Raw genomic sequence first — 13,179 nt, forward strand, 5'->3', positions numbered from 1 at the left:
GTAACATCTATTTCAGCCAAGCATTATAACCTATTCTCAATTATACTTTGGACAGTAAAGACACTGACAGTTGAGCTTCAGTCACCATGTCAACGAGATACTGATTTTTACTTAGTCTACTATAAAAGAATGAAGATTAAATTATTAGTAAATGTTAACTGGATGATGAAGACTCTCAAAGTAAAAAGATTAAACTCCCTTCCTAAGCAATCAAGTCATTACAGGAAAATTTGTGTTGTAAAACACTAAGAAATAAAGCTTATACTTTAAGTTTCTCTTGATATGAAAACCAGATCAGTACACAAATATTAAAATGAGCAAAATACATTTGTTAAGCAAAACAAAAATGATGATTAAGTTCTGCAGATTCATAGTGAAAAGAAAACATGGGGAAAATAAACACAAAAGGACATTCAGCTTCATGGCATTTTAAAAAATATCTTTAAGAAATATGTAGACATTGAATGAAGAGTGATTAGTACATAGAATTTCCTCCAGTTCACATTTTCTAGGATTGCTTCCTTTGGTACTTTAAAATGAAGGACAAAAGGGACATGACATGAGTATGTCTAACAGTTCCATTCATGTCTAAATCTACATTCAATAGCTCCATTTGTGACTCAATAACCAGACACTTTCTCACAACCAAAATATTGCTTTATAAAAATTCAGTGTTCGCTGGAGAGTTCTTTCCTCCCACAACGCTAAAGGAGGAAACCTTATTTATCAAGAAAACTACAAATATGTAAACACAATCTTCTTAAACATCTCAATCTAAAAAACAAAAATCTAAAGACCAAATAATTTTAAATGTTCTCCTCTTATAAAAACTGAAAATACGTCAGGAAAAAAATGTTAGTACTGAACAAAGATAGCCTATTCTCAGTAAACAACTGAAAGGAAAACTACTTGAAATTAAAAAAGGAAATAAAACTCTTGGTGGTTCATTACCTTCGGGTACCTATCAAGCTTCTTTAGTAGCTCTCTGTATGCTTTGCTGTTTAAAACTAATAAATATAAACATATAATGGAAATGTTTACATGAAACCACATGATGCCAAAGATACAACCAAAAAGCTGTAAGTATGTAAAGGCAGAACCAAATGAGGAAAAGTCAGTATCAAATAAGCATACGATAATGCATTTTTATTATAGGCTTTTATGTGCAAGGACATAGGCACTTCCTTCAGTGAGTCAAGCTCCTTTTCTGTGGATTTTTACTAACTACATGTTATGAGTGAAATTTGCACCCATTTTAAACAATGCAGCCTATTCTTCAAAGGCACAGGGAACTGAGTTGAGAAATAGAGGATAATTTGACCAGGCGCAGTGGCTCATGCCTATAACGCCAGCACTTTGGGAGGCCAAGGCAGGTGGATCACTTGAGGTCAGGAGTTCAAGACCAGCCTGGCCAACATGGTAAAACCCCATCTCCACTAAAAATACAAAAATTAGCCGGGCATGGTGGCACACACCTGTAATCTCAGCTATTCAGGAGGCTGAGACAGAATTGCTTGAACCTGGGAGGTGGAAGTTGCAGTGGGCCGAGATCGCGCCACTGCACTCTACACTCCTGCCTGGGCAACAGAGTGAAACCCCGTCTCAAAACAAAACAAAACAAAACAAAAAACCCCAAAAAACAAAAAATAAAACCAAAAACCAAAAAAAGGGGGGGGGATCATTCCATAATTCCATTCAATAGAGGCACATTTTCTTCAAAATCAATGTGGCTAATTTTAGTGTTTAGTACTTGCAGCATTTTTTTTTTCCCTAACCAGGGGTCATAATTTCCCTTGCCCTTCTAAAACATTCGCAAGGTCACTTTACTAAAAACCTAGCTAACCTGTATGTACAAAATCTAAACACTGTAATACAACTTTCTTTGTAAATTATTAAATGATGCTACAAAATGTAAGCAAAATATGTGAATGGGTAAGTAAAAATGAGGCACTATAAAACTAGTTTTATTCTTATAATATGCCTAATGATCCACCATCTACTGTCTTCCCCCCACCCCTTACCTAACTAGTCACAATACTTGGTACTTCTTTGCCTGAATAAAAATAACTCTGAATTTCTGAAACCTTTTTTAATAGCTGGAGGTGGTTCCTGGAATAAAGCTGGGCAGTATGGAAAAAGATTAAATGATTATCCAGATGGACACATGTGGATAATTTAAGGTATTACAAAGTATGTTTTTTGTTTTTTGATTACTCATGCCAATACTTCCTCTTCACTGTATACTAAACTTAATGATTAAGATTCATTTGCTCAGAAGCATGAACATTTATGAACTTAAATTTTGTGATAAAAAAGCTATTTAACTTCAACAAAAGTATAACAAAATATGAAGAGTTCTACTTACAAATTTAGAAAATTAGTAGGGTGTTTATCCAGCCTGCCAAAAACTAAATTTAATATATTTCAATGTATTACTAATGGTAATCTACCATATAGCTTGATAAGTGCTTAAGCTATGTTATTGTTATATTGTTAAGAATGCAGTATCTTCTAGTTCCAGAGCATACAATGCTCTGTAAATATCCATTTGCTAGAAGTTGAGAATACAGACTAAGGAAATAAGTTCTAGAAACACTAGATCTGAAATCTGATCTACACTTACCTGAAGTTCCTTAGGGAAGGGGAAGAGAGGTGAGGTAGAATATATTCATTATACAGCACTAATGAACTGAATTTAAATATATTTCGTGCATTAAGTTGTGTAACTCCAAATAAATTTTTAAAAACTAACAATCTATCTCAAGTTTACTATTAGGTAAACAATTTCAATACTAGACCAACATCATTTCCTCATATGTATGTTAGAGAGCTAAACATAATATCCTATTTTCATTTAGCTTTTTTCTAAACTTTGTAAGTTTTAAGCAAAAGCCACAAAGAAATATCTTAGTAATGTTATGTTTGCCAAGTATGTCTGAATAATGCCAACGTAAGAGGTGCTTGAGCAAGATCTACATTCTCCAGAATTAAAACAAAACAAAAATCATCAAAATAAAACAATAAAAAAGAAAAGCACATGAATTTGGGATTGAGGTTGGAATAGGAGACAGTTTCAGACCTGGTTTAATCCTGAGAAAGATGGGTCCTGAGAAGTACTAACAGTCATGCTTCTTTTCCTCTTCCCCACTGGAGATTCTAAACACTAAACAGACAATAGAGGGTGGCAGTGCATCAAACAGTATTGCTTACATTGCAACAATGGCCGGCGCAGACAGGCAACACCGAGGCATTAGAGAAAGAACAGGGTAGCCAAATGCCATCCTTCTTCCATCAAGCACTGTAGCTTCTCAGTTTTCCAAATAAGAATCACATGCTCAAGAATATTTGAATTCTGGAAATTACTCAGGTTTTTAATGCCACTATTTTGTGTCACTGCCTGAAACAGGGATAGCAATGGTGACATTTGGCTCTTTAATATTTTTAATCAAAAATGGGGAATTTAGATCTGCAATCTTTGGTACCACAATCTGCCCTTCCCCCCCAAAAAAAGATTGTACGGGGGAAAAAAATCTTCAGTAAGGAAGAGGTAGAAGGCATTTAGTCACCTTAAAATTTATTTTCGTAAGCATGCAGGGCTGATTACTGAAAGAGATGAGCAAATTCACTAAGGTTGGAGTGGCCACTCCTAAATATCAAATTCAGAACAATTTTCCAAATAAGAAATTTAACTTTAAAAATTGTCCTCAAAAGCCCCCCAAAACCTTTTTTTCCCCATGAATAGAAAACTACTGGAACAAGCTGACCAAAGAATCCAGTCTCATACAACTGGCATTTTTCAAACTACAATACAGAAAACACTAAAAATCAACTACATAAACAAAACACTAATCTAAAATGTTCAAGAGCAACATTTAGCATTTGAATCTTAGTTGAGTAAAACACTTTGCTTCTACCCCAGGGCCTCTCTAAAACAGTGTTAAACAGCAAGCAGCTCCACAAAATTATTTTTAATATCTGCAAGGAGAAAAGGAGACCTAAACCTCCTAAAAAGGTTTTCACCACTAGGTAACTTACACTTCCTTAAGACAAATATGTGATTAACAGGCTATTCTTAAGGGGGCTGTGGGGAGGGGAGGCGGGGAGGCAAAGTGATATCTAGGTCATCATTTAAATTTAAGGCAAAAACCATGTACTGCAATGTCGACGATGCAGAATAGGAATCATATGGTGATAATGGGTTTTTAGGGGTAAGAAAAGGGGAAGGAGAGGGCTGGGAAATTGCCAAGAAGATTGGAGTCAAATGGACAAAAGTGCCCCAAAACTTAAGAACAGTAATTTTTTTTTTTTCAATTGAATTACCAGGCTTTACAGTAATAAAAACCTGGATACTTCAGAGAAAAGCTATAAAATATTTTTTAATGCAACTTGGGAATGACAAGATAAGTTATGTGTATATTTAAACACATTTCATTATTTAAAGCTCAACAAAAAAATTTAATTTCCTAAAACCTAATCAGACCAACATCAGTATCTCACATTAACAAATAACACCAATTCTAATGGTAATGGCTCCCAGTTGGCATTCATACAGGCAAACAAAGGTAAACATTTATAGCTAGACCTAAAAACACCAAACATTTCCTAATAGTTTAGTAAAACAAATGGGCATCTTCCTTCCAAAAACAAAACAAAAAAGCCACAAAAAAACAAAAAAAGCCCCCAAGTTGTCCTGAAGTTGAGAATTTCTATCAGATAGATCATCAGATCACAACATGCTTAGTGCATTGCCAATGCTGCCTGTCTGCCCGAGCTCAACATAGTATCGATAAAGAAAGCAATTCACTCAGTAAGACTAATCATTACAGAAAAAAAGTCAACACAATTAGTTTCTAACTGCAATCATGCGCCACTAGCTAAATCCCAATCACCCCATAAGTTGAACCACTCTCAGAGACCCCAAATGAACACTAGTTTTGTTGTATGAATGTTCATTTCACTTGTCTATATTTTCCTTTAAAGGGAGAGGGAGGGGTGGAGAACTCACCCAATTTGGCACCCAAGTAAAAAACTGTCAACTACTTTTGAAGCAGGCCCAAAAGTTATCCTTTTAAATACACAAATTCAAGGACTGAAGAATTCTCATTATCAACCATGCTCAGTCAGCAAATGTTAACACCATGGTGACAGATAAGTCAGTGTTCCCACACTGGCACAAGCACATATATTATAAAAACCCACACTTCAGAGCCAAAGGTTAAAATCTGGTTTTAAGCATTCAGGAAGAAAAGAATATGGGGGTTTTTGCTATTTTTGTGAATGAAAAATAGATACAACTGTTCAACAGTTAAATAACTTAGACAACTACAGTTCATTATACAGCCCTTAGAATTTTATATTTCCATATAGGTAACTAACCTCGGTTGGGTAAGTTGAAGATAATTTATTTTAAGTTACTAAGTTAATGGAGTTAGCTGATTATCCTTATAGCACAATCTTTTAAAGCAACTGTCAACAGCAAATTCAACTTACTACGGCTTTTTAAAAGATTGAAAAGTTTACCAAAGCAATTCTTGTCGAAACTTTACTCTTTGTTCTTTCATGCAAAGAGCATTTGACTAACCTTATTACAGTGACGCCCAATACCCATTAGGAAGTTATCTGGTTTAATGTCTCTGTGTATAAAATTCTTTGTATGCACATATTCAATTCTACTGATCATCTGGAAAAAAAGGAAGGGAGAGATAATTGAGTTAAGTAGTAAATGAAAATCAACACATTATTTCTTAAGTATTTCAGTATCTCAATTATTTAGAGTTCACAAAGACAGTGCTAGAGAAAATGAAATGGAAAGGACAACTAAGTTCTCCATTTATTTCTAGGTTAATGGATACCTAAGCATATACCTGCTGTGTCCTTTGGCTTTACCTTCTAGTATTAATGATTAAAACCATGGCAGGGTCTAACCCCATAGGAGGACTTGGTGTTTGTGATTTTCAAATAATAAAAGGAATACCTTTAGAATAGTTTCAGTTGCTACAATAAAGGAAATAAAATAAAAACTTTCCACACTCAATGCTAGGCCTTCTAAAGTAACCTGTTAAAATGGCCTGGTATTACCCAGACCTAATTCCATGTTATAAGATATACATATGCACACAAACAGATACACATATACTTGGGAGTGAGGTATGTTGACAGATTGGCAGATAAAGCTATAAGCAGTTGTTATAATTCTTATATAATCTCATTTCAAAAGTTAAATATTAAACATGCCATTCTTAAAAGCTTTCCTTAATTTCTTGGAAATTATGCAAAGTCAAACGCTATAGCTCAAATATCCTTTTTAATGGCTACAAATATTCTGTGGTAGAGATGTTATGTCTTCCCCAACTCACAGCATTCTCACATTGTTTTCCACTTTTTCCTACTATAAATAATGCCATTAATAGACATCTATCTTTACCCACTAGTGCTTTTATTTCTATGGGCTTCAAATCCCATATAATTATGGGGAGTTGCTGAGTTGAGGGTGTATTTTTCATTTTGATAGATAATATCACACTGCCTTTCACAACAGGCTGTAACAATTTGGATTTACTCTTCTTTTTTTTTTGAGACAGGGTCTCACTGTCACCTAGGCTGAAGTGCAGTGAAGCAACCATAACTCACTGCTGCCTCAACCTTCCAGGCTCCAGTGATCCTCACACTTCACCCTCCGGAGTAGCTGAAACTATAAGGTGCATGCCACTACACCTGGCTGATTGTTTTGTGTCAGCTAATTTTTAATTTTTGGTAGAGATGGGATATCGTTATGTTGCCCAGCTGCTCTTGAACTCCTGGGTTCAGGAGATTCTCCTGCCTCGACCTCCCAATGTGGTAGGATTACAGGCGTGAACCACCATGTCCGGCCTCGATTTAGGAGTAATCCTTCCATGAGGATTTTTCATTTTATTTATTTTTTTTTGAGACAGTCTCTCTCACTCTGCTGCCCAGGCTGGAGTGCAGTGGTGCAATTTCGGCTCACTGCAACCTCTGCCTCCTGGGTTCAAGCAATTCTCTTGCCTCAGCCTCCCGAGTAGTTGGGATTACAGGTACCTGCCACATGCCTGGGTACTTTTTTTTGTATTTTTAGTAGAGACAGGGTTTCTCCATGTTGGTTTCGAGCTCCTGGCCTAAAATGATCCACCTGCCTCAGCCTCCCAAAGAGCTGGGATTACAGGCGTGAGCCACTGCGCCTGGCCCTTCTATGAGGATTTACTCTTCTACGTACTGTCAAGCTCCACTCTTCGACGATTTTTCTTTCGGCCTATTGCCTTCTTGTTAGCTTTTAGGAGTTCTCGTCATAAAACAAACAATCTTTTATCTGTCATTATGTAAACAGATTTAAATTAAGTATTTTTTATTTTGACTGCTTATGGCATTTCTTGTATACAATAGAAGTTTTGTGTGTGTTTTTTTTTTTTTTTTTTTTTTTTAGACAGTCTCACTTTGTCACCCTGGCTGGGGTGCAGTGGCGAGATCACGGCTCACAGCAGCCTCAACTTCCGGGGCTCAAGTGATCCTCTCAGCTCAGCCCCCTGAGAAGCTGGGACTACAGACATGCGTGTTACCATGCCCAGCTAATTTTTATATTTTTTGTGGAAAGGGGGGTATCGTTATGTTGCCCAGGCTGCTCTCGAACTCCTGAGCTCAAGTGATCCTCCTGCTTCTGCCTCCCAAAGTGCTGGGATTGCTGGCATGAGCCATCACACCCAGCCTCTATCTTTTCTAGAAGACACTTACTCAGAAGTTGTATTTTTAAATAGATTCCATATCCAAAGACTGCCAACATTATCTTTCTGTCCATATGTTCTTGCTCTTCCCAGTAGTATGTGTTAGGATTCTATTTTTTATTTGTCCCCATTTTCCCCAGAGCTTTTATTATCATGAATAAACAGATTCTAAATTGTACTCTTCTACCTCGACAAATGTCTTCTGAAGCCAAACTAGTAATCTCTGGCTTGAACAACTTACACCTGTTACCTGTCATCTACAGAGCAAGACTTAGGTGTTAACTACCTTAAATGAAAGCTTTCTTGTATCTCCGTTCCTCAGAATTATATATTTTCACATTTGTTACCCGTGTACCCAACAGAGACTTCTACAACTCTAAAACAAAGATGGAACATCTTATTTTTCCGTCTTTCTTTATTAGACTCTAAGTTTCTTTCTAGAGGGAAGAGACTAATTCTTATTTTTTTGCCACCCCAACCCCCAGCACTAAGTACAGTGGTAGGCTCTCAATACATGTTCAATGTATGGATGCTTACGTGTTACTGAACAAACAAAACATAAGCCACAACTCTTTTATTAGGATTCACTCATATATGTTAGTTAAAACATATTAAAGGCTTTTTTTTTTTTTTTGAGACAGAGTCTCGTTCTATCCCCCAGGCTGGAGTGCAGTCGTGCGATCTCGGCTCACTGCAATCTCCACCTCCTGGGTTCATGTGATTCTCATGCCTCAGCCCCCTGGGTGGCTGGGATTACAGGCGTCAGCCACCACGCCCGGCTAATTTTTGCACTTTTAGTAGAGATGTGTTTCGCTATGTTGGCCAGGCTGGTCTCGAACTCCTGACCTCAGGTGATCTACTGGCCTTGGCCTCTCAAAGTGCTGGGACTATAGGCATGAGCCACCAAACCTGGCCCATATTAAAGGCAGTTAACGTAAAAGAGATGGGGTCTTTGCTCTACTGCTCAGGCTGGAGTGCAGTGGCATTATTATAGCTCACTGTAGCCTGGAACTCCTGGGCTCAAGAGATCCTCCTGTCTCGGTCTCCCAAAGTGCTGGATTACAGGCCTGAGCCAGTGTGCCAGGCCACTTTTAACCTTTTAATGCTTGAGTCTGTTTTGCGCCACAAATATCACAATTTGCTCACATTTGGCTTGAGCCACTGAGTATTTTTAAGGTTAAGAAGCTTGGGGAGTATCAGGTACTGATTACAGAAAATGGGCACTACTTTCTAATCCTTGGAATTATAGACAAAGTTTTTTCATTGATCTATAATAGTTGTATATATTTGTGGGGTATGTGTGGTATTTTGTTACATGTATACAATGTGTAATTATCAAATCAGGGTAGTTGGGATATCCATTACTTTAAACATTTATATTCTGTGTTAGGAACATTACAATTCTTCTCTTCTAGCTATTTTGAAATAAATGATAAGCTATTGTTAACTATAATTTCCCTACTATACTATGTTAATACTAGAACTTATTCCTCCTAACTGTATTTTTGTGCCCATTAACCTGCTTCTCTTCATCCCTCTGAATTTACAAACTTACTAAAATTCCACCTCAAATACCAAGTCTGTTTATCTCATTTTACTTTATGACATTTACTTGAAAGAAGCTCACGATGATGCTTTGGGTAATACATTAATAACAGTATTAAAAGGCAAGTGATAAAGCAAATAAAGGTAAGTGATAAAACAAATAACCTGTGTTCTCCTTTCTCTTTTCCTCATTTTATTTTCTTCTGTTATTTTCCCTCTTCCTTTTTATGTGATAGCCAAATCTGGACTAGAGAGCTGTCACAAACCCTCCATTATATTTTTAAATGTCATTCTCTTCAGAGTATTTTTATAAGCACACTGAGTTTAACTTGAAGCATTTCCAGCATTTTCCTGCCCTTAAAGGTAACAAATATTGATCAAAATAAAAAATTATACATGTCTTGATATTTACCAATTATTATCTTAATGTATTATCTTTTCCCTTAAGGTTTGTTCCTTACTCTATCTTTCTCATTCCTTAAGATCGAAATATCCAAACTTTGGCTGTAAAAACCATTTAATCTAACCTACAGCCAATGCATCAATCTAATTCATGACATCTCCAAAATTTCCTAGGTCTTAAGTAACACAAATGGTTGAGAATCCATTACTCCAAGCAGCATCTACTTGGTCAAAAAATTCTTCCTTATATTACTTCAGGACCTTTTTATCTTCAAAAATATAGCTTTTCTAAGAGTCCCACACATAATACATAATATTCAATTTTGCTTAATTTAACAAAAATGTCAATATACATTTATCTACAATTATATGCATACATACACTCTAAACTCTCCAAACAAAATCTTACAATAACCTGCTATATATGACACTAAAACTTCATCTGAAGGAGCAGATTGAAAACCACTAGTCTATAGATGAGTAAGAAACCAAGATAATTCCAGGTTTTGTCTTATTCCCATAGGAAAATACCTACAAGTCACATTATTATTTTTTTTCTGCCTATGCTAAGGTTAAATAGTGATGCACAGGATTTTAATACTCTGATTTATGAATAATGAAATTCCAGTCAACAGTACTATTCTCAGTTTATATTCTAATCAAAATTTCACATACCTGGTCAGCTAACATAAGTACAGTTTTCATTGTGAACCTTCTTGAACAGAAATTGAAGAGGTCTTCGAGGCTAGGTCCCAGAAGATCCATGACTAGTACATTGTAGTCTTTTTCCTGACCATACCACCTAACGAAACAAAAGGGGAAGAGAGGGTATTACAAAAAGCTATCACTTAATATCATCAACCCTAAGAATAATATAGTTTTCTTTCACTGACTAGGTATTATTTAAGGCGAATGTTCCCTACTCAGAAGACGAACCCACTAATTAACTACAAGGCCCAAGACAAAACAAGGGTAATGAGACTTTTTTTTTCCCTGTCATGCAACTCCATTCTCCTGTATAGATAGGACATGGATAGTAGCCTTAACACTCCTGTTACTAGGGCAGCTGAATTGTATACCCACTGGCCACAGATTCCTGTGGCCTTTACCAAATTCCTTAATCTCACCTGAATTTACTTTGTAACTGAAGAAGATGACTCTATCAGTCATTACAAAATGTTTCAGAAAGCAAAGATTTCTTTTATCTGAACTTCCATTCCAGCTCCTACCAAACTGCATTTAATCAATAATTACTTGTCCTTATTCAAAAAGGAGTCACATTTTTGCTTGGTTTCAGATCATAGAAAATAACCCGTATAACACAATGTAATGACATTTATTTGCTTTTAACTGGAATCATGTTTTAATTATCCTGGGCTGTATTACTGTATACAATGTGTCCCTAATAACTCAAGAAGTATCAACTGCCAATTTCATTTATCCCAAGGACTGAAAATCACAGCAATAAATTATTTCAAATTTTGATGCCTATGATTCTGGTAAGAGTACTTTCCTTAAAATAAGCACTACCATTTTTCTTTCAAACTTTTCTAGATATCAAATTCTGCTAAGAAAATTGGGTGATACTTAAAATTTTGTTTAAAAAGTTATTTTAAAGCTTAAACTGCAGTCATTTCTTTGTTAACTCCAATAAGAACCAATACCAAAATTTACCATATCTGGAAAGCTTACGTTTTAAAAATATTCAAAAGGGGAGAACAGGCTTTTCTTTCTTTCCCTTCCTTCCTCCTTATTTATCTATTTATTTATTCATTCATTTATTTTTAGACAAGGTCTCGCTCTGTTGCCAGGCTGGGGTGCAGTGGCAAATCACAACTTCTGCAGCCTTTGACCTTCTGGTCTCAAGCAATCCTATTTCAGCTTCCCAAGTAGCTGGGACCACAGACGTGCCATCATGCCCAGCTAAATTTTTAAAAAGTTTTTGGTAGAGACACGGTCTTTTAAATTTCTTGTAAAGGCAGAGTCTCCCTATGTTGCCCAGGCTAGTCTCTAACTTCTGGACTCAAGCAATCCTCCTGCCTCAGCCTCCCAAAGCACTGGGATTACAAGTTGAACCACTGTACCTCACCAGCTTTTTAAGAAAACTAAAATCTGTGTCAAAATTATAACAAGTATCAGTCAAGTAGGAAACTGTTTAGTGCCATTTCTTGCTTTGCTGATAAATGCCAATGATTCAAGAAAATCAATATTAAAACTAGAGTATGAAGATTTAATCTTTTAAGAATATTTTTCTAGAAAATGCAAAGATAACTATACAGATATGCTACGCTTTTGTCTCTTCAAGAAAATAGTCTCTTCTAACTAGTGGTCCTGGGCACCCATTAACCCTTGATAGCTGCAGAAATTTCAGGCATAGCACCTGAGAACGGGGGGTGGGGGAGCCTCATATCAGTTAGCTTTAATTTCAGACCTATTCAGATAGGTCTCATAGTCAGGTATAATAAATATGCTCCCTAGAATCTTATGTTGACAGTAAGAGATCCTAAGAGGATTATAAGCCAAAAAGTTCAGTTCCTTCTTACGACTTTTGCTTCAGTTGTTCTTGAGAACTACTTCCCAAACCTGACACATGGATTAACTGCCAAGCACACAAAATCAAATCCATTTCCACATCCTCTTTGCAGAAAAACATAACCCAGTAAGGGAAAAGTGTCTGCTTAACTTTCTAGAGGTCTTGCCCACTAGGCTAGGAAACAAATGTGTCACCGTGACAGCAAAAGAGCCATTTTTTTTTTTTTTTTTTTTTTTGAGACACAGTCTCTTGCTCTGTCCGCCAGGCTGGAGTTCAGTGGTGCGATCTTGGCTCACTGCAACCTCTGCCTCCCGGGTTCAAGTGATTCTCGTGCCTCAGCCTCCCAAGTTGCTGGGATTATAGGCGCCTGCCACCACGCCCAGCTAATTTTTGTATTTTTAGTAAAGACGGGGTTTCACAATGTTGGCCAGGCTGGTCTCGAACTCCCGACCTCAGATGATCCACCTCTTGGCCTCCCAAAGTCCTGGGATTACAGGTTTGAGCCACCACACCCGGCCAGAAGAGCCAGTTTTGTCCATATTGCTTAAAACAGCGTACTAAAGCTGCTGTTATTTTCCCTCTTCCACTCTTTATTCTCCCTATGGGAATTCAACACCTTTCATTCACTGAAACATTTACTTGAAAGAAGCTCGCAGTGATGCTTTGGGTAATACATAAATAACAATATTAAAAGGTAAGTGATAAAGCAAATAAGCTGTGTTCTTTCCCTTTTCCTCATTTTATTTTCTTTTGTTATTTTCCCTCTTCCTCTTATGTGATAGGCAAATCTGGACTAGAGAGCGGTCACAAACCTACCATTATAAACGTTCAATATTGTTTAATATAAATCTAATTTATCTAGGTTTTTAAGAAAACGAGAACACCAAATCCAGAAAGAGCTAAGGAAGTAAGAAGGTGCAAAAAGTCAAATAGGCAAAAGGGAAGGCATAAATCAACTCTTATTTA

At 36.5% G+C, this 13,179-nt stretch overlaps 1 protein-coding gene across 8 annotated transcripts in view; it reads right to left on the reverse strand.

Annotated features, from left to right (window-relative positions):
- The window catches only part of CSNK1A1 (casein kinase 1 alpha 1), a 61,324-nt gene that overhangs the window by 24,730 nt on the left and 23,415 nt on the right, over positions 1-13,179 (reverse strand). For 5 of the 8 annotated variants that reach the window (XR_009213856.1, XM_058440018.1, XM_058440017.1 and 2 more), the window contains exons 3-5: positions 10,356-10,482; positions 5,582-5,680; positions 3,080-3,163 (exon numbers count right to left, since the gene is read on the reverse strand). Coding sequence is in view for 7 of the 8 variants with exons in the window: in XM_058440018.1 (XP_058296001.1) it covers positions 3,080-3,163; positions 5,582-5,680; positions 10,356-10,482 (310 nt within the window). In the remaining variant the exon portion in view is untranslated. The remainder of the gene's footprint in view (positions 1-3,079; positions 3,164-5,581; positions 5,681-10,355; positions 10,483-13,179) is intronic. The other 3 variants (XM_058440019.1, XM_032158326.2, XM_032158325.2) reach the window with 1 other exon arrangement.

This window comes from Hylobates moloch, unplaced genomic scaffold, assembly GCF_009828535.3.
Source record: "Hylobates moloch isolate HMO894 unplaced genomic scaffold, HMol_V3 SCAFFOLD_6, whole genome shotgun sequence".
Classification (NCBI taxonomy): domain Eukaryota; kingdom Metazoa; phylum Chordata; class Mammalia; order Primates; family Hylobatidae; genus Hylobates; species Hylobates moloch.